At 51.8% G+C, this 24859-nt stretch overlaps 1 protein-coding gene and 1 long non-coding RNA gene across 7 annotated transcripts in view; one reads left to right on the plus strand and one right to left on the minus strand.

Annotated features, from left to right (window-relative positions):
* Positions 1-24859, minus strand: part of Greb1 (growth regulating estrogen receptor binding 1) — a 136737-nt gene that overhangs the window by 45564 nt on the left and 66314 nt on the right. For all 6 annotated transcript variants that reach the window (XM_042266788.2, XM_076559616.1, XM_042266786.2 and 3 more), the window contains 6 exons: positions 22690-23031; positions 17828-17947; positions 16261-16437; positions 6824-7006; positions 5060-5203; positions 2867-2995 (listed from right to left, as the gene is read on the minus strand). In XM_042266788.2, coding sequence (XP_042122722.2) covers positions 2867-2995; positions 5060-5203; positions 6824-7006; positions 16261-16437; positions 17828-17947; positions 22690-22846 — 910 coding nt within the window. In that variant the 5' untranslated portion in view covers positions 22847-23031. The remainder of the gene's footprint in view (positions 1-2866; positions 2996-5059; positions 5204-6823; positions 7007-16260; positions 16438-17827; positions 17948-22689; positions 23032-24859) is intronic.
* LOC143270283 (uncharacterized) lies at positions 19208-22503 on the plus strand. The gene is made up of 2 exons (XR_013047426.1): positions 19208-19348; positions 22218-22503. It is a non-coding gene; the product is annotated as an uncharacterized LOC143270283 (long non-coding RNA).

Here is a 24859-nt window from a genome sequence, read left to right on the forward strand (position 1 = left end):
TGAGTCATCCCCGCCCACTCTAGATATCAACGTGCTCATGACTCAAAACTATTCATAAATTAGTACCATTGGCTACCCTATTTTCTTTAAAAGTCTGGACACAAATTTTCACATCTCTGCCCTTTAAATTCACCTGGACACTTTAAAAACTATCTAGCCGAGCGTGATGGTGCATGCCTTTAATCCCAGCACCCGGAAGGCAGAAACAGGCAGATTTGTATGGAGCTCAAGGCTAGCCTGGTCTATGTAGCAAGTTCTAGGCTAGCCAGGGCTACACAGTGAGACTCTGCCTTCAAACACAGACCAGCAAACGAAAACCTGCCTGCCTGAACGCAAGCCTATTCCGAGGAACTGGAGAACCTCAGCCCTGTGGAACGGGTCATTCTGATAACCGGGGCCCCTGGGTGATGAGAACCTACAGTCAGAGCGGAGCCCCGAGGGCTGAGGGTAATGTCTCCCTCAGCCTAGGCAGAGAACACACACAGACCTGGCCGTTCTGTCCCTCCCTAGGCTCGGCCTAGAGCTACTACCACATGGGGCCCCTGAGGGGACAGGAAGAGAACACACCCTGTCGTGAGCGCCCAGGTTATTCTGAGGCAGCAGCACTTTGAGAACGGCCGCTGTGGAGTCCCTGGAAAGGAACCTCAAATGCTGCCTGTCTTCAGACTGACCAAAGGGGACAGAAGCAAAGCCAAAACCAAACAAACACGAAGGACATGAACGACTTGGCTTACGAAGAGCTTTCCAACCAGCAGAGATGTCTTTGCCCTCAAAGGCAGGGCTGTCACCCCTGCGTCAGGTGTCCCGCTCCCCCAAACACTGTCCCCAGCAGCAGGGGAAGAGCTCTCAGAGACAGGACCTGGCTCCTCTCTGAAGTGGTCCCGAACTGCAGGAGGATGGGGCTGGAGCTGAGGATGCAGGAGAGATCTACAGGCATCTCCTCCTACTCTAGGTCAACCCGGAAATATCTCTACTGGGTCCTAAGCCAGAAGGTGGCCTCACAACATCACCAGGGACACCAGCGTACCACAGTGTGAGCCAAGCACTTCTCTGTCTCTAGAGGGAACCCTACTTGGCATGTTTTGAGGAGGCGGTTCATTATGCAGCTCACTCACTGCGGGACTTTTAGCTTCCTGGTCCCCTCCTTCTGGGAGCACCAGCCCTCCACTGAGACAAGGCTCCTATTTCCCATGCTCCGCCAGGGGGCAGCATTTCGCCGAGAGCAGCGAGTGGCAGCCCTCACTCAATCAGAAGCAGTTTCTAGCACACTGCTTTGGAGTGTCCCCAGGACAGCCAAGGCATGGTAACTCCGTGACCCAGGTCAGCCAGTGTCTGTCTCTGAGTCCGTCCTTCCCTCTGTCAGGCTCTCCCAGAGCCAGGTGCTAGGGACTGCAAGGGACCTTCAAAAGTCAAAGGTTAGAGTGGGTGGCTGGGACCCCGCCAGGAGAGGGAGAGCAATGTGAGAAGGGAGTGATGGCCATGATGAGCTCTAGAGGGCCATCTAAGAGAGGTAAGGCGAGCACTGGGAGACAGGGCGGAGCCCGGACTTCGTGATGAGGCCACCAAGGACGTGAACAGCTAAAGGAGGAGAATGAACTTCAAGGGGCTAATTCTCGAAAGCCTTTGACATCCCAGGAGGAAACTTAAAGATCTCTATTCCCCACACCTCCACAAAGTAGGCTTGGAAAGTTCTAGACCAATCCTGAAGGAGCTTCTGTAGGCTACCTGCCCAAGTCAAGGTCCTAGGGCACCCAGGCTGAGAGGATCTGGTGCATTGTTGTATGGGGTGAGGACCAAGTGTCCACAGAGCTCAGGAAGATGCCGTGGACAAAAAGGGGCTCCCTGTCCTGATGACCGAGGGCCACTCTTCAGCCCTGCCCTGCACCCAGCACCCGGAGAAGAAACAGCCACCAGAGGAAGGTGAAAGTCCTGAGGTGGGGACTGATAAAAGTTCCAGAATGTGAAAGCTAGTCAAGACTCAGAGTGCCTTGGATTCATGGGAGTTCCTGCGGGGGGGGGGGGGGGGGGGGGGAGTGCTCCTTCAGCAAATGGCTACACAATCGACAGATCTGGGCCAGAGAAGCCTTGTGGCACAACAGAGGTGTAGTCCAGCCCAGGGTGCCTCTCTGGACCCGTCTCTTCCTCAGTGCTGAAAATAAAACCCAGGCAAACACACTCTACCCAGGAGCTGCAAATCCATCCCCAGGACCGACATTTCTAAGGGCCTTTCCAATTTAATGTCTCGGACCCTAAGCTCCAGCTCAGCTGGGTACACAGGGTTGACATGGTGCATTGGGGAGGGGGGGCTGCAGGGGGGGAGGAGAGCAGAGAAGATTTGCTGTAACATTCTTAGGACTGCGTGGTGGGAGTCTGAGCACAGTCCCCAAGTCTCTTTGCCCCCTTCCCCACCCCCTCTCATTTATCACCTCCCCCAGGTGTTGACGGGGCAGACTAATGGTGGGCTGACACCGATAACAGTAGCCAGTGTCAATCAGTGAGCCCCGGATGTGCAGCCTTGGCACGCAGCAGCGGGAGATCCTCTTACTGTCCTGGGGTGGCATTCTTCACCCCCCCCAGGACAGGAGGGGCAGCTGAAGAAGGCCGCAAGGTCCACTGCCTTACAAGACAGCGCTGGGCTCTGGATTCGTACGTATCTGCTATGACATCATCTTCCCCCCCCCCCCCCCCCCCCCGACGCTCCCAATCTTCCTGACACCTGCTTCAAGGGAGGTCACCTGCCCCCAGCACAGGGCCCTCGCTGGCCCTCAGCACGCACAGCTCACCAACACAACAGGAGACTCTGGAGCCTCCAGGTCCCATGTCCCCTGTGGAAGGGCTCCAGCACCCCCCAGGATAGTAGCCCTACCTAAGCCTGAGGGGCGAGGCGGGGCTGACAGGCTGCCCTTGGCCAGCTGTGGGTGCTTGGGGGACTCCTTGCCGTTGAAGACGGTGGGACCTGTGGCTGTGGCCCCTGAGGGGTGATCAGAGGCCGGTCCTGGAAGCAGAAAGGATGAAAAGGGGTCAGTCATACCACAGGCCGCCCCGGAACCAGGCAGACACACTAGCTCCGCGCTGGTGAGTCCCATCAAGAAAGCAGGTTTCTGACATGGTGATTCTGCCACAGACAGACACACACATGTACACACACACATATATTCACATGTACACATTGCCCACACACCCCAAAACCCACACACACATGCAAGTATGCATACAGAAACACATGCACACCTGTATGCACATTCTTGCCCATATGGACATAAATGCGCACATATGAACGCAAACTCACTTCTGATTTCACATGCATGTACCCATATGCACAAGTATGCATACAGGAACATATGCATGCTCTCCTGCTTATACAGACAGGTGCACAGAAACATATTTAATAAACACACACATGTACAAGGAACCAATATGCACAAATACACGTATGCACACTTAGAAATACCTACACGTTCCTGCTCACACATGAACATGTGAGGAGACATATGAACATGATATACATATGAACATGAACGCACAAATACCATGAACCTTCTTCGGCTTTCACCCCAGAGGGTCTAGCGTGGGTAAGGGAAGGCCCAGGGGTGCATGTGTGGCCAGGACATCCTAACCTGAGATGCCTGCTTCTTACCTTCCTCCGCCTCTGGAGTTCAGTGTGTATCAAAACACAGCGGAGAAGCCTGGAGGGTTGGCTGCCGACAGGGTCGGGGCTACTCAGAGGCTTCAAGGTTCCTAAGTCTTGAGACTAATGCTGCGGGCAACCATGGTCTCTGGCGCCGTGAGGAGGCCTATGCTGGCTGGAATTGTAGGAAGGCTTTCATGCAGTGGCCCGTGTGACAGCTACAGCGTGGTTCTGGGACTGCTCAGCTCGGGTCCCAGCCTCAGTCCCATTACTTACAAGCTCTGTGACCTGGGACACCTACTCTCCAAATTTCAATGCCCCCTCCATAAAATGGGGGTCATAATAGCAACTGGCAGAGCCACTATGTAAAGGACCCAGGTGGGTAGACATCCAGTGTATGGGACAGAGCTGGCATGGATCAAGTACCATGAGGGGCTGCTGTTGTTATAATCTCATTTAGTTCTTATAATCACCTTGTGAGCTAGACTGAAAAGGACACACACACACACACACACACACACACACACACACACACACACACACCGCCCCTGGGTTTACACATGGGGAAACAGTTAAGTTCCAGGAATTAAGTGAATTGCACCACCATTCAGCCAAGGACAGCAGCGCTGGTGTCTACACCGGGGCTTGGACACCAAACAGAGGGCTGGCTCCCCAGTCCACAGTGGTAAAGGGAATGAAGAGCCAGAACATAGAGGAGGAAGAGGCCAGAGGCCAGCCCTGAAGGACAGCATGTCCCAGCGACAGTGACTGATGGGTCTGCAGAGCCCAGGACACTGGCTTTACTCCCAGGGCAATGTGCCACACTGACTTTCTGGGCAGGAGGGATAAAAAACCACCAATGGCCTCCCAGAGTCCTCAGGAAAGCTGATGCCTCTGGACAATGGAAACCACACTTACTTACAGGCATCATCTGTGTGGCTCAGGGCCAGGCGTATAAAACAGAAACACCTGGGGTACAAACTTGCCTCCCCCGAGTCCTCCCCGTGAGGTCCTCCATGGAGCCTTCATTTTTCCAAACATTCCAGTATTGCCAGGGCATGGCGAGCTTTGCCATGGGATAAAGGACAGGAGTCTAACCTCGGCCCCTCCTAGAAATCCACTTGAAATGCTGGCTTGATACTTATCATCCACTGAACTCTGTGTTGTGACTTGGGGACGCAGGATCCCAACACTGGGGTGATCCCATTCCTTATCAAACAAGAAAAGCAGGCAAGCTCTCCAAATGAAAGCCAACATGGACGCGTTGCTAAAACTTACAGATTCAAAGTGACACAGAACCGCATCACACGAAGTGAACCTTACAAAATGGCACAGAACGGCAAGACTCAAAGTATGCCCTTTATTTAGTTTCTAGAATGCCGGCTCCTGGTGCATGGCATTAGCACCCGGGACACCCCTGGGCGCTCTCACCTGCCTGTTGAGCTCCCACTGGAACGCTGGGGTTGGTCCCATGAACGGGCTCCCCGGGGAAGGCAGCCAGAGACCCCGAGCTCTCCAGAGGTGGGAACAGGGCACTGGAGCAGGTGTTGGTAGAGTTCTGCCGACTTCTGAACTCTGATGGAGGCAAGAAGTACACATGAGGCTGGGGGGGGGGGGGCGGGGAGGGGCGGCAGCGCACGCCTTTAGTCCCAGCACTCGGGAGGCAGAGGCAGGCGGATCTCTGTGAGTTCGAGGCCAGCCTGGTCTACAGCCAGGATAGCCAGGGCTACACAAAGAAAGCCTGTCTCAAAAAAAACAAAAAAGAAGAAGAGGAGGAAGAGGAAGAAGAGGAAGAGGAAGAAGAAAAAGAAAAAGAAGGAAAAGAGGAAAAGGAAGAAAAAGAGGAGGAAGAGGAAGAAAAAGAAGAAGAGGAAGAGGAGGAGGGAGAGGAGGGAGAGGAGGAAGGAGAGGTGGACTCTAACTGGCTCTTAGCCAATGGCTGCAGAATGACTTCCTAGAGTGGAGCTGTCTGCAGGAGCATGGGGCATGTGAACATCTATCTATAAAGGATGCCAGTGCCACGCTAATCTGTTTCCGTGTGTTGCAGGGCGGAGATGCCGTGTTCCGTAAATGGTTCCCTGCCAGAGGGTGGCTCTATCCGCAGACAAGTAAGAGTGCCCAGCGGTGGGAACAAGAAATAGACTTCATGCACCTGAGCTCTCTGAATCCTGGGCTTAACATCCAAGGAGACCCAGGGTGACGCCCCCAGGTACAGACCGCCAGCCCCTCCCTCCTCCCCAACACCATCATCCTCTCTTACAAATACTGCCCGCAGCAGCAGCTCTAACCTGTGAGCAGGGGAGAGAGCTGGACCCACAGGAAGGCCAGCTTCATCCATAGGGACTGGGTCTGAGCCTGGCACATGGTAGGAACTTATTAAAGGGTCATAACATAACAGTAAAGAAAGAAGAAAAGATGGGGGGCGGGGAAGCAAGGAATTGCCCTCTCAACTGAGACCTCTCCCTTCCAAAGAACCTGTGTGGAACATTCCAGAAGATGGAGAAAGGAGGGGGACAGAGGGACAGCTCTCCTGGACATTTCTGGAAAGTTCCTTCTCAGACACACTCCAAGCCCCCAGGGCAGGCCTCAGAACAGCCAAAGCCTTAGCTAATAGGAGAGAGATACAGGGGAGACTAAGGTAGCCACAGTGCAGCCTTTTCCTAGGAAAGCCGGAGCCCAGCTCACCCCTGGGGACCGGCACCCCAGAGTTGGTCTCTTTGGTCCCAATGAGCAGAGTTCAGGGCATTGTTCAAACCCAGCGTTCTCCAAATCAGGGTATCTCGGCCTCATCTCTGTGACACAGGGGGAGTCGTATCCTCTTGCTGGGGACCACCTTACACACTGAGGGTTTTTAGAGGCTAACAGCAGCCTCTGGACTTGAGGATCAAAAGCATCCCTAGGCAGTAAGTGTCCCCTGGGAATAAAATCACGGTCCCTTATACCTACCAAAAAGAGGCTCAGCACCGGGTGACCCTCGACTAGTGTTTGCCCCGGACGATAGGTACATCTATCACACAGTAAGCTGACCAAGTGCCGCGTACACCAAGGAACGTCTTCAGAGCCACGGGCTTGCCCTCCTGCTACATACCACTGTACAGAAGTCCCTCCTCCTCCCCTCGGGGCCCACAGTGCCCCCCGGGGGTACATCCCCAGCTCCCCAGCCCCTCCCCTCCGGACTCAAGCCCCGCCCCTCACCGGAGCCTTTCCAGCAAATCAAAGGTCCTTTGGTCAGTGCCCCGTGTGCGTTCCGGACCAGGTAGTACTTGAGGTGCTTCTGTTTCTTGGGCTGCGTGCTCAGCTTCAGGTTGATGTGGTTGGAGAATTCGGTGAAGTAGCAGAAGCCTTTCTTCCCACAGCCGACACAGTTCCCGGAGAAACCTGGGCGGGAGGAAGCAAGCCGTGAGCCTCGTCCTCGGTCACAGCTTGTCAGGACGCTGAGCATTTGCACCCCACACCGTCACTCAGAGAATGCCACGGGCGTGGTCATCGGGCTGAGGAGTCGAGACTACCTTGCCTCAAACAGGAACAAGGAGACGGGGCCACGGAAGCGAGTGTGGGCAAGCGTGGGAGATTTCACCATCTTGGGGGGGGGGGGGGCAGGGGACATATTGAAAATTCCACATACGTGAATGTAGTCCCCACACACAGAGTGGAATTTTATCCAGCCACAAGGAAGAACACAAATGTATCATTTGAAGGGGGGGGAAGAAAATGAATGGAAATAGATATAATTATGTTAACAGTGAAATAAGTCAGCCTCCGAAAGACAAACATCGCATGTTTTTCTCTCATATGCAGAATCTGTATTTTAAACATATGTGTATGTATATAATTCTGTATGAGGATGGATGTGTGTGTGTGTATATATGTAAATATATGTATGTATGCATATATATGTACACATGGGGCTTTAAAAGAGGGGGCAAGAGGAATAAGAGGATAATGAGGGAAGAAAGACAAAATATTGCCTGTTTTCTCTGATATTCAAAATCAGGATTTTCTCAGTAAGTATATGTGACATATATGATCTATACTTATACACATAATATACATCACTTTAGATACATGCATAACAAAGGGGTAACATTCAGAGAAGGAAGGGAACTAGCGGGGGGGGGGGGGGTAGGAGGAGGGACCAGGAAGGGCAGCTGGGCACAAATATGAGCAAAAGACAATGATAGACATGCAAAAAAAACGTCCTAATAAAACCCAATGCTGCCGGGCGGTGGTGGTGCACGCCTTTAATCCCAGCACTCGGGAGGCAGAGCCAGGTGGATCTCTGTGAGTTCGAGGCCAGCCTGGGCTACCAAGTGAGTTCCAGGAAAAGGCACAAAGCTACACAGAGAAACCCTGTCTGGAAAAAAAAAAAAAAAAACCAATGCTAAGAAGTAACAAAGAAAAAGCCATACACAGAGTTCACTTTCAAGGGCCAGAAAAAGCCTGTTCAGTCAGTCGGTCAGGTAGATCAGAAAATACCGAATACACGGTGGGGACCCTGGGAGTGGGACCCTGGGAGTGGGACCCAAATTTCAGCAGCCAGCGGAGTGGAGACACTGTTCAGTAATATGGCTGTGTCAGGGCAGGTCATCTTCCTGCTGTGATAGACAGGCCTCTCCTCCAGCTTGTGGCCCTGTGCAGGCCACCTGGGCAGTGAGAGAAACCTCCTCCTGTGAGCTATGGACACGCAGAGCATGCGTTTGAAAGGCTCTCTACAAAGCACTGTTCCGATGGACGGAACCGGCCCCAGGCCTTGGTTAAGACAAGAGATGCGTAACAACTTGACCTCTCCAAGTGACCGACCGCTGCTCCTGTGTAGGCCATCCCAAGACAACCTTGCTCTGTGGATGGCAGGTCTGGCTCCTGTGAGTCCAAGGTCCTGGGTCAAGGGAGGACCCGAGGCAGGGCCACACTGATTTGCTTTATCATGCCCCGTGCTCGGTGGTCTCCGGAGGTCATTTTGCATGAGGCCAGAAAAGCCACACGTCTCTGTATCAGCACTGCTCACACACAGGTTGTCCTGGGGGACTCTGGCTAGTATTCAGAAGACTTCCAGCAGGTGAGGTGAAAGTTAAAAACACTGCCCCAGAGAAGACGCCGCGCCGCGCCGCACAAAATCTCCAGCCTGCATTCTAATAGTCTGCCAAAGGCCTTAGAAACGAGGGAAAACTTCAGCCTGGCTGGGATAGGTCCAGGGTGACTTAGTCATCCGAATCCGGTTCACGCTGTACCAGTGTGAACAGGTAAGGCAGCTCGGACGTGGCCAGCGCTGAGTGGGACTTGGGGGAAGCTAATGTGCACACAGTGGCCGGGGACACTGTGCCATTCACTGTCAAGTACAGAGGGCACCCAGCTTCACCGACGCCATTGCCAGCCGCCACAGAAAACAAAACAAAACAAAAGTTCCTGTGAAATCAGCAGGAACAGAGACACAGAGAGTGGCGTTTACCTGCAACCCGAGGGTGAAGTCCAGATCCACAGGCCCCAAAGGCTGTGGAATCTTCCACCCATCTCTAGTTTCATCTTCTCACTGAGATAAGGCGCCACCTACTCCAACTACCCCTACCCCGCCCCTGCCTCAGTTTCTTCCTCCGCACATCCCCTACCCATGTTCATCCCTTCCTTGGTACTCGGCTTCTGGACTCACGAGAGGGGACTGGCACTTTTGCAGGCCCCCTCACTCATCTGGCTCAGAGTCCTGGAAGGTGCTCAGCACCAGGGAAATGTATGTCTTGTCCTCCATGACTCCCCCTGCCCTTCCAAAGGGCCATGCTTTGGTGGGACTGCATACATGTGGGGTTAGATCGAGGTAAGCACATGTGTGCTGACGGAGAGCACCACATAACAACATTGCCAAGGAGGTAAGAAGGAGAGGGGTAATTAAACCATTAATTAATAACAAACACTGCTATTTATTCACTGGCCTCCAACCTAGGAACCCTGAGACACACACAGCCCAACTGGCACCCAAGAATACAACCTGAAAAAATGCCCTGGGTTCCTGATGAGAAATTCTAAGCCTGAGTGTAGGAAAGACACTAATCAAGACACAGGACCTTCAAAGTCAAGGACGCTGAGCGACCAGCTATCCAGGCTACAAACCATGTACAAGGGACCCTCGTGGTGTCAGCCACCATCCCAGCAGGGAAGTGACTTCGGCCATGTGGAGCGGTCCCCCATGGTGACTCTGAGGTGAGAGGATGCTCCTGGTCCAGCTGCACAGTGGACAGCTGGACAGTTGCCAGACAGCAAGCAGACCACAACAGCAAAATCTTCCAGCTGGGGACATAGCAAGTCACAAAAGGCAGCTGGGGGATGAGCAAGGAAGCCAGGGTGAGCGCCCAGGACCTAGCCTGGAGGAAGGGAGTGGCGCAAACCATCAGCTGAGCAGACAGTGTCATCCTAAGACTTCGGGAAACCCCTGGAAGGACAATGAACACTTTCAAGAAAGGGTACAACACGGAGCCATAGCTTTTGGGAATCGACCTTGGGCCTGAGAAGTGTCTATAAGTCTCATCAGAAAAGGAGATATCTGGACTAAAGATTCAGACTCCTGCTGGGCACCGAGGCCAGAAAGGGAGGGACTATTCTTCCCACCCAAAGCGACCTGTACAAATAACCCTCTTCTAAAACCACCTGAACACCCTGGCTGGGATCATCCCATGGATTTGGCAACTAAAGGGTTATCTATTCAAGCATCGCGTGCCCAAATGGACGCTGCACGTGCAGAAGGCCCTGACCGCCGCTCCCATGCAGCAAGCAAGCAGGAACACAGAAGTCAACAGGACCCGGGTTCAAGTCCTAACTCAAGTGTATCGGGCAGGTTCCTGCACATCTCTGAGCCTCGTCTCCACCATCTGCAAACACCACGACAGGAGCTGGTATCTATTGCACGGCCACCACCATGTGTCAAGCTGTGTGTGTGAGCTCTTTACGTTACCAACGCCCACCACTCCCCTTTGAAGCTCATGAACCCTGCAAAATAACCCATAATGTCTCCAGTTTACGGGTGAGGGGATCAAGGCATGGAGGAGTGACTTACCTGCTGCCTGGGGTGGTGGGGGGGGGCTGAGCCCTGCTTTTCTTAGTCCGCTGTGCCATCTCCTCCACAAAACTGCCCCCACAGGAACACTACAAGCGTTAAGGTGTCTCCTGGATAGCTAACCTGTCCCTGACTCGGAGAGTGATGTCCTCTCTCCTTCCGCTTGGACTCAGTGGGAGCGAGGAGAAGGTAGGCGGCAGGAGAGAAGAAGGGACTCTGCTCTGGGTTCCCGCCGCCCCCGCCGCCCAGTCACAGAAGGCAGAAGAGAAGGCAAGGGTAAACGCTGTAACGCCCTTCCAGGACCGAAGCGACCTGATTCTTTCTGGAAGCTCCCACCATGGGTTCTTTTGGACTTGGTAGGTGGTGTCTAAGCACACAGCGTTGTGGCTTGGGGGGGGGGGGGGGGACAGAGTGAATGGGGGCGTGGCAGGGGGAAATGTCTAGTCTTGTTTCCAGGACTAGTCATTCCTTTGCAGAGAGGGGGTCTCCATCATCCAACCCTCAGGAATGGGCTGGACTCCCGCTAACATCCGACTCTTCTTAATGAGCCACTGTCAAAAGAAGAGCTCTTGGCTAGCCCCGCGGGAGATAGGAGTGGCCACGAAACCCACGTTCCCTGTCACGTGCCTGTTTGTGGATGTGAGCGTGTTCTGACCACAAAGGAGAGAGCAACAACTTCTGAGTTCCACCTTGAAGTTTAGGACAAATCCCAGTCCCGCGCGGAAACGCTCTACTTGTGTGGAGGAAGCAAGCAGAGCTGAGTCAGATAGACACCAGATGAGAGATGGGCCAAGGCAAGCTGTTGGGGTACAATGTGGAGGGCTTGGAATTTCGATCAGAGCATCATAGTTATCGTAGGTCTTATAGTCACCTCAAAACTCATTCATGCCTCGGTTTCTTTTATGATAAAAATCAGTTATATGTGAGACCCCAAGAAAGCTTTCTAAAACACAAAGGTTGCCTGACCTTTAGAAGATTTATTTCTTATTTTTGTTTAAGTGTGTGCATACACGTGGCGGGGGGGGGGGGGGGGGGGGGGGAATGTCTTATGTTGCAGGTACTCACACAGACCGTTAGAGGGTGTTGAATCTCCTGGGCCTGGAATGGGTACTAGGAACTGAACTCGGTTCCTCTGGAAAAGCCGCAAACCCTCTAAACCACTGAGCCATCTCTGCAGCCCCTAACTGCCCTATTCATAACCCCACCAATATTTCTTAAAACTATGCATTGGAAGGGAGAGAATAAAGAAAAGGGACACATAGTTTTAAGAAGACAAGAGCTGAGGATGTACCTCACGAGGCAGAGTGTCTGCTTGCTGTGTGTGTGACGCATTGAGTTTGGTCCCAACATTGCATAAAATTAGGCGCAGGGATGCACACCTGTGTCCCAGCATGGGAGGGGGAGGGAGGGGGAGGGGAAGGAGAGTGACGAGACAGAAAAGGAAGACCAGAAGTTCAAGGTCATCTGCAGCTATATAGTATGTTTGAAGCCAGCCTGGAACACGTGAGACTGTGTCTCAAAATATAAACACATATTAAAAACACCAACGAGAAGACATAAATCAACCAAATGCTGAAAGAAAACTTTGATTGTGTCTTGAATTTAATAAACCAACGTTAAAAAATAAAGAGTATAGGATAACATCTGAACTCACTGAGTATTTAACAATATTAAAGAATGCTTAAACCTTTTAGATAGGGTAACAGCCCTGGCTTTCCACAAAACTATCCTTGTCTTTTTTTTTTTTTTTTTTTGGTTTTTCGAGACAGGGTTTCTCTGTGTAGCTTTGCGCCTTTCCTGGATCGCACTCTGTAGACCAGGCTGGCCTCGAACTCACAGAGATCCGCCTGCCTCTGCCTCCCGAGTGGTGGGATTAAAGGCGTGCGCCACCACCGCCTGGCTATCCTTGTCTTTTAGAGACAGACACACACGGGAATAACTTCAGATGAAGAACATGGGGGGTGGAATTTGATTCCCAATGAGCCTGGCAGGGAGGAGTCACTAGGCACGGGCTTGCTGCACCCCACATGGGGAGCCACTGAAGACAGAGAACATGGGGGCCTTCTGCTCTCTTTCCCCTCCCTCTGTGTCTCAAGGCCAAAGGTGGCGTTCCAGCTTCTGTCCTGCAGGATCCAAGGGAAGGCCCAGCTTCACACATCTCTCCAAGTGTCCATATCATGGTTCCCTAAACCAGGACTGCATCATCTGGGTTCAAGATCCAAGTCCTCCCAGCTGCTGCCTGGGGGGGACCCTCTGATAGTCTACGCCTTCTGGGTGTCACATATGAATGCTAGATGACAGTGTCTCTACCTCGCTTGTTACTTCAATGTCCTGGGGACAGTTCCAGGCCCACGAGGCTTCAATAAGATTAGTGTGTTGCTGCTACCGCTGTTATTACTGTTTTCCAACTAGAAAATTTCTACTAATTTGTCAGGGCCCAGCTTGAAGTTGGCTGCCACTGAAACACCCTCCCATCACCAATAGTCTATGTTAACACCTTGGTAACTTTCTGAGGGCACAATGCCCCCACACAAGACGGGGTATTGGGTTTGTTGGCATGGTTATTTTCTACTGACTCTATGGACCCCATGGACCAAACTGCCTGTGTTCGCCGGTGTCTCCACACCAATCCAGGAGCTTCCGGTGGAGGGGTTCACTTCCCAGGTATACCTAAACACCAGCCTTCAGTCTGACCTTCTACATTCACTAAACGTGTGGACAATTTGCCTGCTAACTAAACAACAGACTCATTTGCTTCTAAGAAACGAGCAGGCTAGGAAGAGAGACATTTTCTTCTCTGAGGGCTAAAGGGATCGGCCAACTTAGATTAATTATTGGCAACAACGGCAAAAGCTGAAGACCACACCTAGAATTGAAACCTTTCGATTTTCTCCGAGAAAATCCCTCAGCAGCCTCAGAGTTACTAGAACAATGTTCCTAGAGGCTTTGCCTCCCCGGGGGTGATCCGCAGACCCAGTTTTACGGATCACTAAACAGGGCTGAACCTGGTTCCTTCCTGCAGGAGCTGCGGCGACCACCTTGTCCTGGGCGGCCACCCAGGTCAACAGCAGGAAACCGAAACAGTGTGAAGTGTCCAAGCTGAGAGCATAAAGTTGCGTTCAAAGGAGAAGAAGGCACCGCTATTTCCAGGCAGCCCTTGTTCCTCATTCCGGATGGCTTTCTGCCAGCAATTAACAAAGCGCCTTCCTGGGCACTTTAGGAGGGGCCAGACGCTCAGGGGCTGGAGGAGAAGGAGCTGGAAGATCCCTGTCTCCGGGGCTCCACAGGCAGAGCCTCCCTGATTTACTGCCCCATTAATTCCCCGGTAGTCACAAAGGGGTGGAATTCAGACAAGCCCCCCCCCTCGCCCCACCTCATCCCACCCCACCCCACCAGCAGATCAAAAGACAGCTGTGTGAGGCACCACAGTTAACACGGGTACTGCGTGCTCCCGGTGAGCCAACTCCAGCGCAGTCCCGGGGTTCCGCCGGATTCTTGGGTAATTTTCCAGGGTTAGTCTTAGAGAGCTGATCTCAGTAAGTGTACAGACCTGCCTTAGGAGCCACCCCCTCCCCAAGATGTGTTTCCCCGTCCTGGACACATTCGTCTGCCTGGTTTTGAGAGTGTACACACACTGTGAGCCGCCCCTCAAGCCTGGAGACGGGAACGGTTCCTTTTCTTCCTGATTCCCACTCTCTCCCGCCCGCGTCCCCCAAGCCCTTCCCCCGCAGTGGGTTTCCCCACCCGGTTTGGGGCCATAAGAAGAACAAAACTGGATGTTCGAAGGGCTGAAACCCATGGGGAACACAGAAGAGGTTGTGGACTGTCTGGATCCGTCCGTTTGTACCAGGGATCCTCGCTTCTACGGCGGTAAGACACCGCGTGGAAACAGACCACTGCCATATCATTCCGTGCCTAGTTCCCCAAAGACATGAATGGCCAAATCCAAAGGTGCCAGACAGGAACAAACTGCCCAAAGCCATGACATGGATCCAAAGCCCTCTCTACTGCATGGATGAAGGGGGTACAGGAGGCCACATGGCGGTCTGTGGGTAAACAACCAACCAACCCTGTCCAGACTCCTGGCCTCCCTCTCAGTCCTAGCTGGCGCTGCCACACAGGAAGGGAGCATGCTACACAGCAAGAGCATAATAATGCCATCTGAACAAGAGAAGGTCAGGCATGGCCTCAGCGTCACAATGAGTCATCAGGGTCTTAGTGGGCCGGTGACGATTTGAAAGACAGCGGGCAAGTTCCCGTGGCCAGGTGGGAAAGCCACAACCCCGACAGAACCTTGACCACAGCAAAGCACAGTGTGTAAGGAGAGAACTCGGAGCCTCAAAGGCTTGAACTTGGGCCCCTGGCGTCTTCTTTACCCTCCTGACTGAGGACAAGTTCATGAACAAGTCTAAATTCCCCTGCAGAATTGTGACAGACACCACCTCTCCAGGGGGAGCCATAAATCACAGCAGAAGATGGTTAGAGATTCTGGCAATCACTCAGATGTGACCAGCCTGGGCAGAGACACACACACACACACACACACACACACACACACACACACACACATACACACACAGACATATAGACACACAGACACACAGACACAGACACACACACACATACACACACACAGACATATAGACACACAGACACACATACACAGACACATACACACAGACACACACATAGACACACACACACACAGAGACTCACTCTCCGGCCCCCTGCCTGTTAGTTTCTGTGTGTATGTGTGTCCAGACACACACACACACACACACACACACACACACACACACACAGACATATAGACACACAGACACACATACACAGACGCACACACAGACACACACATAGACACACACACACAGAGACATATAGACACACAGACACACATACACAGATGCCGACACACACATAGACACACACACACACACACACACAGAGACTCACTCTCCTGCCCCCTGCCTGTTAGTTTCTGAAAGTACCTGGTTCAGGGTTTATAAGCCTTTTCTCATCCCGACAAGCAAAGGAAAGTTTGAACAGCGAAGTATGAAAAACCCAGTATTAAATGGTGGGCTCTCTAGAGGGAAGCAACCAGTCTTTTTTTTTAATGTATACATGTGTGTGTGTGTGTGTGTGTGTGTGTCTGTGTGTCTGTGTGTCTGTGTGTCGTCTGTGTGTATCTGTGTCTGCGTGTCTGAAGGCCAGCAGTCAACCTCAGTTGCCATTCCTCAGGAACTGTTCAGCTGGTTTTTTGAAATATCTTTGGGTTTGAAGTTCAGCTCAACTGGCTGCCCGGCACGGCTCAAGGACCTGTCTGTCCGGGGTTATTATGAGCACGGTCATCAGACCTGCCATCTTACAACGGCTCCTAAAGACCAACCGGACTATCTCCTAGTCCCAACCAATCATATTTTTAAATAATTCCCGTTTTTTTTCTTCCATTCCATAAAGATATGCACACACACACACACACAAAAAGATGTAGGACACCAAACATCCAAGTATTCTGTTTCCGGCAGCCGAGGCCTCCCTTCCTCTGCCCCACCCCAGAGCAGACAGTCACGGAGAAACCAGAGCAAGAACTCACCAAGCAGGGCATTGTGGCCATTGTCGTCAGGCAGGAACCTCTTGTCCACTGCACACACCAGGAGGTGGTCGGGCAGGCTGGGAGACTTGGCCCCAACGAGGAGGAAGCCTGCAGGGACCTCGATGGGCTCTTTGGAAATGGAGACAAGACGCAGGTCCTTCCCGGCCTGGCAGAAGCCTGGAAGGAAGAGACAGGGCTCACGCACTGTCCTGAGACACCCCAAAACCAAGGGCCTGGGGGGTTACAGGAGCACCAAACAACACCCTCGCCTCTGGGTTAGGGCTTGACGTTAATTACATCTGACACAAGACAAAACCCTCCCAAGGTGAGGGTTGTCTCATCTCTCACCTACTATACTTTATGGGGCTGTAGAATGGGTACATTCGGGAGGAGGGCCGGAGCCGCGCCTCCTCAGCTTCCCCTGTGGGAACGTGAGGTCCGTGGCAGAACCAACCGCTCTACACCCCCTTGAACCTTTGTATTGTAAAAGTTTTGTTTTTTTTGTTTTTTTTTTTTTTTGGTTTTTTGAGACAGGGTTTCTCTGCGTAGCTTTGCGCCTTTCCTGGAGCTCACTTGGTAGCCCAGGCTGGCCTCAAACTCACAGAGATCCGCCTGGCTCTGCCTCCCGAGTACTGGGATTAAAGGCGTGCGCCGCCACCACCGCCCGGCTAAAACTTTTAAATATATTTCCTTTTAAATACAGTTCCCTGCTGAACATCCTGCTCAGCTGCCCACGGCTCCCCCCACCCCCACCCCGGCAGCATGCATCTCAGTCCTAAGCCTTGGCCACACTGCTTCCCCTGCGGTTTCCAATCTCCCCCAAATAAACCTCGGTCGCCTCCTATCTAAGTCCTACCAATCCTCTAAAACCCAGAGGAGGGACACCCTTCTCCGGGAGGCATCGCCGACACTCTGCCCGCATCTGGAGTTCCCCTCAGCTCCCATGTTGCCAAGTTTGCAGCCACAGAGGGGCCATAAAGCATCTGTCTCCCCAGATAACACCTCCCCCCACCCCGAGTTCTCATCTCTCATCTCTGAGCTTCCAGAACATGGGCTCGATAAGTTCTTTGCTTATAACTATAGCCGTGATGGACAGGTCTTGGTAATGGGGTCTAAACTGTGAGCCTGCAGGCCTCCCCAGGTCCAGAGCATGCGCTCTCGAGACCGTACTGAGACGCTGCTCTACCCAGCATGCCTTGCCTCTGTTCCTTGCCAGCTAAAAAGACACCACTGCCCCAGTTCCCAGACAATGCAGATACGGTCCTCTCACAGCCAAGAACTGACGGGCATGAGAAGTCATTCCTAACCTATTCCCAATCAAGTACACGGCAAAGTCAACTCCAGGAAGGAAAGTATATTCTAATTTCCAAACCACGGACCCAAAACCATGAAGATTGGGCCCCGGGGCCATTTTTACTACTTAGAGTGGCCCAGCGGCTGGGGCTGACTCTCAGCCTCCTGTAGCCTGTGTGGGGACGGGACACAGGCCCAGCTCACGTCTCAGGGGAAAAGGAGGCTATGGCCCAGCTGCAGACTCTGGGGGCGGGCGGGGGTTACAGTGTCTTACCATCTGTGGTACAGCAGCCTTCGGGAGGAGGGGGCAGCTGGTAGGCATTTGAAGGGCTACTGGGTTCTAACCCCCCTTCTCCCTCATCCTCTTCTTCCTCGTTGTCCACCCGGCCACCACCTGCACATGGGAGAGAGGAGTGATGGACTGTGAGGAAGCTGCTGTGGGGCCTTGGAAGCCTCCTCCAGGGCCTTTCCCTCCACCGGAGCTATAGGCTCAACAAAGACACAGGGCCTGGGGAGCTCATCACACAAAGGAGGCGTGCACCCCTCTAGGAAGCACTCAGTCAACCCTTGCTGCTCGGTAACCCAGTGGTCCTTAGCAACACTTGGAAGCCGGGCATTGGGATCCTTCTGTCCTGGAAGGAAACGCGAAGGCTCTCTCAGGGAGGATGGGTCCCCAAGACCAAGGTGCACACAGACTCAGGCTCAAGTTCCCTTCCCTTCTAGCCACGACAGCTGCCTATGTCTGCCCAGGTGTGGGGGGGTTGCTATGGATACCGAAGCTCGCTAAGAGGCTTGAACATGAAGCCTTGACACGGTAGGCATTCCAAAAACCTTCGCGTGAGACCGTGACACACGTAGTCCCTATTACAGATAAGGAACCTGGGGCTGAGATGGAGTCGCTGGCCCTTAGCTGTTCGACAGCCTGTAGCCGAGTCTGTGGGCCCGCAGGTGGCCCTGGTGTTCTCGCAAACTGAAGTAGCATTCATGGCCTCCATATCGCATATGGGAGCTGCTGAGCTATACGTGAGTGTTCATCCAAAGGATGCATATATTCATTGCTGGAAATGCAAACACACACACTCACTCATGTGCGTGCACATTCCAGAAAATTCTAGAATAAGGCCAGGCATGCTGTGGCTTTAGGAAAGGAAGAACAGCAAATGCAGAACTGGAGGAGGGAGGGGGGAAAGCCTTGGCCATGAGCACCTCCCCTCGATGTGCTTAGTTAGCACTGTCTTCCGGGGCTCCCGGAGGACTCTGCTCTCATTGGTCTAGCACCCAGCAAGGTTCTCAGTGCAGGGGCCATGCTGAGGAGAGAGCCGCCCCACCGTTCAGGCCTTACCCACTGTTGGGGAAAGCAGGAGGGTCCCAAAAATTAACTTGTTTCAAAGGTGCTGACATTTAGTCCTTCCAATGTCTTCTCTCATAGCGTTTTGGGTAAAAATACTTCTCAGTGTGTCTTTAAATTTCAAGTACTGAACAGCGCGAAGATTTCCTCGTGGAAGGGTCATTGTAACGGCCTTAAATACACGGCAGTGAGACATGGCTGTCTCCTGGCTTTTTGCTGCCCTGTCTCTTGCTGCTGACTTGTTTTACATCTCCCTCCTGTTCTCGTACTTCTCCCCAACATCGCCTCCCTCCATCCGAAGGTCTTAAGTTGACAAATAAACTATGCATAATGGAAAAGCCTAGACCACAGCTCCAGCAAGTCAAGTTTCAGGACTTAGATGGCCGCTGCCTGTGTGGCCACAGGACAGTCAATCACCCTCTCTGTGCAAAATGAGCTGGTTACAAGGTAAGCCCTAAGGTCACTGTGAGTCGTGATGTTCTAGGAAATGTGGCGCCTCCGAGTGGCACCGGGTTTTCCACCTGTGATTTAGCTGTACAACCTACTGGGGGCATAACTTGACCAGGACCAACACCTTGAGGAGGGAATAACAACTCTGCGCTTCTTGGTGCCCTGGACCTTGTGGGTGCAAAGGATCAATACCAAGTGGCGGGAAAGCCGTGGAGAGATTACACAAGATGAGCGCAGAGTAAAAGAAGTGATCCCAGAAACTCATCTCCTCCGCGTCTTCCTGTGCTTACAGTAGGCACAGTTTGTCCCCTCCAGGGGGTCTCATGGTCCCGGCCAGTCTCCAGCCACTGGTAGCAGAGCAGACGGCACAGTCCACATGGGGCTCTGCAGAGACCCAGAGAGCGGCACAGACACCAGCCTTGGAGTGGACATTCACACAAGATTCCCCAACAGCTAAAACAAACGTCCCCAAAGCCAGAGCCGTGGATCGGCCCCTCGGTTCACAGGGACCGGGCTGCGCATTATTCTGCTAAGCCCAACGCACAGACATTACAGCACACTTCGAAAGAAACAAGAGAAGAGGGTCTTAAGCCACAGAGAGCCAAAGGGCTGGCAGGGTTAAAGGTCAAAGGGTCTGTGGCAGACTTTCTGGACTTTGATGGGCTCCTCAGCCAGCACAGGCCCCGGAGCAGACTAAACAGACATGTTTACGGAGGTCTCCTGGCAGGGTTAGAGTTTTAAAGTGGTCTTAGACAAAACCATCAGGGTTGAGGGGTTAGTGAGGTAATAATAAAACACAAATCCAAGCACCCCCCAGCCCCCCTGACGACAGGCACATGAGGCTATTCACTCCAGTGTTTACGGTCAATTCTCCTTTCTTGCCATGAGACGCACCTTGTGGGCATTCTGAGCAGGCAGGATTACAGGAATTTACCTGCATCCCGTTTAACGACTAAATTTATGAGGCCTAGGGCTGGCGCAGTCATCTGCCGTGCGGACCGTTCTCTTAAAAACTCAGCATTGTGCAAAAGGGTTTTTCCCCTGAAGCGGGGAGTGGGAAAGAGCCCCAGTTCAAAGAACAAAGCTATAATAAGGCCCCTGCTAAATTACCCCCACAAATACATAAAATGTGACCAGATTCCCCGGGAGTTTAGTGTCCCGGCACCCTGGTCATAAGCATCATCAACAATGTTATTATCTGAGGAAGGCCAGCCATCAGATAAGAGACCCCGACAAGAGACAGACAGACAAAACAAGATGGGGGCCCCCCCAAATGCCTGTCTGCTCCAAGGTTTATGATGCAGAAGATATGGCCCAAGCTTAGTGCTTGGTTTATGGTGACCTGTAACAAGCCCAAAGGTCTCCCTCTCCCACCGACCCCCTCAGGCTGACTTCGGCACTGGACAAACAAAATCCCAGGAGATGGCGCTGGGTTATTTGCTGAGCGGACAGGAAAAAGTGTAGAGGGGCTGGGTCAAGTCGGCCCAGGAACTCAAAGGCTGAGAGGAAGCTCAGAGGCAGAGCATTAACTAATTCGTAGGAACTCCTGGGTCCTGGGCAGCACAGTCAGGGCGGGGGTGGGGTGGGGTGGGGTGGGGATCACTGGAAAATACCAAGGGCTCATCAAAGAGGAGACCCCGAGAAGGTGGGCAGCCTAGGGAAATCTTTAACAGCGGGAGAGGGCAACTTGAGGGAGCCCCCAAGGGCTTCCTGCTGCTCTCTGTTCCCAGATGATCAGCTGTACACTCATCCCCCACGCCCGCCACCCCCCCCCACCATGTCCGTCCCACCCTGACAGCCTACATTGGAAGTACAATTCTGCTACCCCTCAACATCTCCAAATCACAGCAGGCCTCAGCATTAGCAGGTGAATAGATGGTAGATTCTAGGATGCTACCCGAGTATTCGAAATCATCATCATGATTGCTGCTGCTGTTAATTTGCCATTGGCAAGGCTTCTTGACCCAGTACGTAGTTAAGGATAGCCCTGGAACTCGTATTTCACCGAAGCCTTGTGGGCTGGTCAAAACTGGGATCAATAAGAGTCTCTGATAACGTCTTGGCTCCCGGCGAAGTCACGGTGACCCGATGCCAGAAAACACTGGCGCTCTCTTAATGATTATCACAAAATTTCATGTTTTCCTAATTGATAGTGCTGAGCAAATCTAGTTTCTCTTAGACCCAAGACCCGGGTTGGCTAGGTCTTTATCTGGGCCATTTGCAAGGTTAATTTACTAAGGAAGCCAGAAAATGACTCACATTGTCCTCTCTGCAAAATAAGGGGTAGCAGGCATCCATACACTCAGCAGAGTTACCTTAAGACAGGCACCCCACACACGGCCTCCTGAAGCCTAACAGGGTGCAAACCTAGTGGACATGTTTTCTTTCTTGTTTAATGGTGTTTTCTACTTTAAAGTCATGACCTTTCCTACTTCAAAAACTACTGACATTTGTGTGGAATTTTAAGCAAAAAGCATGAACTTAACAAATAAAAGAAACATTCTAAAACAGTAGCTGTTTCGTCCTGTAGATTACGTCAGGCTTACTCGACATGAAAACACACACCTTTTTAAACAATGTATTTATTTTTATTTCCTGTGCATTGGTGTTTTGCTTGCACGTCTGTCTGTCTGTGTGAGGGTGTTGGATCCTGGAGTCACATTTGTGAGGTTCCATGAGGGTGCTAGGCATCGGACCTCGGTCATCTGGGAAAGCAGTGTTCTTAGCCATCTCCCCAGCCCCTACACTCATACACTGTATCTGCCAGATAAAGGAAATTCCCAAGTCATCCCCATACCTATAATATAACTCTTGATACATGCAAAATCCACAAAGGCTTACTCTTTTTTTTTTTTTTAATTTCTAGGGGTTCCTTACACCTGTTACCACAGAGAAACACAACCTCTCAACGATTTTGCTCACAGCAGGAAAAGAAAAGAAAACACACAGCTGAGGAGGGTCAAGCATGTTCAAATCCCTTCCTCACCAAAGCTAAAATGGCAAGCCCTCTAATCAGAGTATAAATAACAGTTTCAGGAGGGTCACGCACACACTCTCCCTGCCTCCTACGAGTCCAAGATTAATTTTTTTGTTGTTGTATTTTCTGGCCTGTCCTTACTTTTAAACAAATAAAAATCTGTGTGCAACTTTCATTCCTTTTTTTTTTTTTTTGCTAGATTCTAGATTTCCTAAATGGAGAGAGAGAGAGAGAGAGAGAGAGAGAGAGAGAGAGAGAGAGAGAGAGAGAGAGAGAGAACACGAAAACTTCAGGCTTACCGCTGCTCACGTCAGAAAACACACACACACACATATCAACATAAGAAATGCATGTTTCTTACCTTCTAAGGAGGCCAGCTGCTGCTCAGCCTCCAAATACAGCTGGGAGAAGATGGGCCGGGGCACGAGCGTGTTGGAGCGCAGGGAAGCCTCGATGGAATTGTGGAGGACCTCTTCAAACCGCGCGCTCTTCAGCTGTCCCGCATAGGAATTGCCCATCTCCGAAGCGCAGAGAGGACGGAGTCTTCTGGTTAAAATGGCATTTCAGTTCTTCCGAGAAGGGCGGCCTCCACACCAAGCCCAGCGAGGAGGTAAACGGAGAAGCAGCAGCAGCCAGCGGCAGGAAGGGAAGGGTTGTGGCCTCTGCTCAGCCCCGGACAGGAGAGGGCGGCTCTCCGCGGCTCCTGCCAGGCAATTACAGGAAGTTATATAAGTAACAGCCCCCCACTGATCCTGCGCTCACAGAGCAGAGCCCACCGCCTCTCAGAATACTCCACCAGGAAGAGCCTCTTCGGCTTTCCTGATTTTCCCAGAGGTAGGATCCTGCCTCCTAGGGTCCCCAGGCAAAAGACACAACATTTTCCACACGTGGCCATTCACATCTATGACAGCATCAGAGCACAAGCCTGGGTTTTAGGATTACAGGAGGCACACACCTCCAAAAGCAAGCTTAGCTTGCTCCATCACAACCTATGTGTGGGTTACAACCCCTTTGGGGTCAAACACCCTTTCACCAGGATTGCTTAAGACCATTGGAAAACACAGATATTTATACTATGATTCATAACTGTAGCAAAATTAGTTGTGAAATAGCAACAAAAATAATTTTATGGTGGGGGGGGTCACCGTAACATGAGGAACTGTATTAAAGGGCATTAGCAGCATTAGCAAGGTTGAGAACCACTGTGTTAGACTGTATTTTAGCTTATTAAATGTCTCTATCATATAGACAATGCAGAACAACCCCAGGACCCCTGCCCCAAGACAATCACCCTCATTTTATCGGTCGCAGCTTCATAACTAATCCACACACCGAAGCAGACAACTCATTGGTGTTTTTGGTATCTTCACCACGTTGTGCAACTGTTACATGATTGATCTGGCGTGTCCATCATCCCCAGAGGGAAGCCTCAGAACTGTCACTCCCTAAGCCTGCAATGAAGCTATGCTCTGTCGCTGGAGAGGTTCCCCCCTTGTTCTGTTGGCTGCATGCGTGGAAGCCTGGACAGGAAGCCTCTGCCAACAGCTTCCTCCACTTAGCGCGGTAACTCCAAGACACAAACGCATCATGATATGAATCAGCAGTGCGCCGCCACTGGGATTTGTTTGGGTTTTGTTCGTTGGCAGTCTTGAGGGTCAAACCCAGGGCCACTGACTCCTGGACCAGCCCTGCCGTGGTGATATTCTGATGTGTTTTTGCAAACTAAATTCTCTTCAGAACTTTGGGCGGGGAGGGATGGGGACTGTATTCACAGTTATAATTGTAATTATTTCACTTGACATACACTCGTGCCTCTTACAAATGCTTTTAAAATCACTTGAATGGCTGTATGACATCTCGCTGATGGAAAACAGAGGTACTTGCCCAAATATTTCTCTGAGTTGTACTTAGAGTTAAACTTCTATTATTGGTCCTTTCCAAGCATAAGCATCCAATGTCCCAAACCTCCTGACCATTTCCGTTCCTTGGCTCTTCCATTAATGTTGGCTTTGGGTTTATAGTTCCTTCTTCCCACTTTCTCTTAATTTCATGTGTTGCATTCCTTCTAACTCCTCTAAAGTAATTACTTGTTCGTGTGACGTCAGCAATAGGAACACATGAGGCCACTTCTTTGCTTTGGCATTTAAATTAACCATAAAGTCAGTCAGCCAATCTTTTCTTCCATACACACACACACACACACACACACACACACACACACACACACACACACACACACACGGTCTGGAGTAGCCCAAGCTCCCCTTGAGCTTGCACTGCAGCCAAGGATGGCCTTGAACTCTTGAACCTCCTGCCTCTACTTCCCGATGGCTGGGATGACAGGTGTGCACCACTCTGCCCAGCTCTCTCATTTTTTTTCTGGATAGCTTATGGCCTCCATTTTGGTTCCCTCTGTCTTTGCTCCAACGCTTATCAAAGAGTGCTTAATTTCTAAATAATCAAAACGAGGGGGGGGGGTCTTACATTACTAACTAAATTCTAATTAAGGCTAGTCTTTAGACGCTCTGCTT

The sequence above is a fragment of the Peromyscus maniculatus genome, chromosome 22, assembly GCF_049852395.1.
Source record: "Peromyscus maniculatus bairdii isolate BWxNUB_F1_BW_parent chromosome 22, HU_Pman_BW_mat_3.1, whole genome shotgun sequence".
Classification (NCBI taxonomy): Eukaryota; Metazoa; Chordata; class Mammalia; order Rodentia; family Cricetidae; genus Peromyscus; species Peromyscus maniculatus.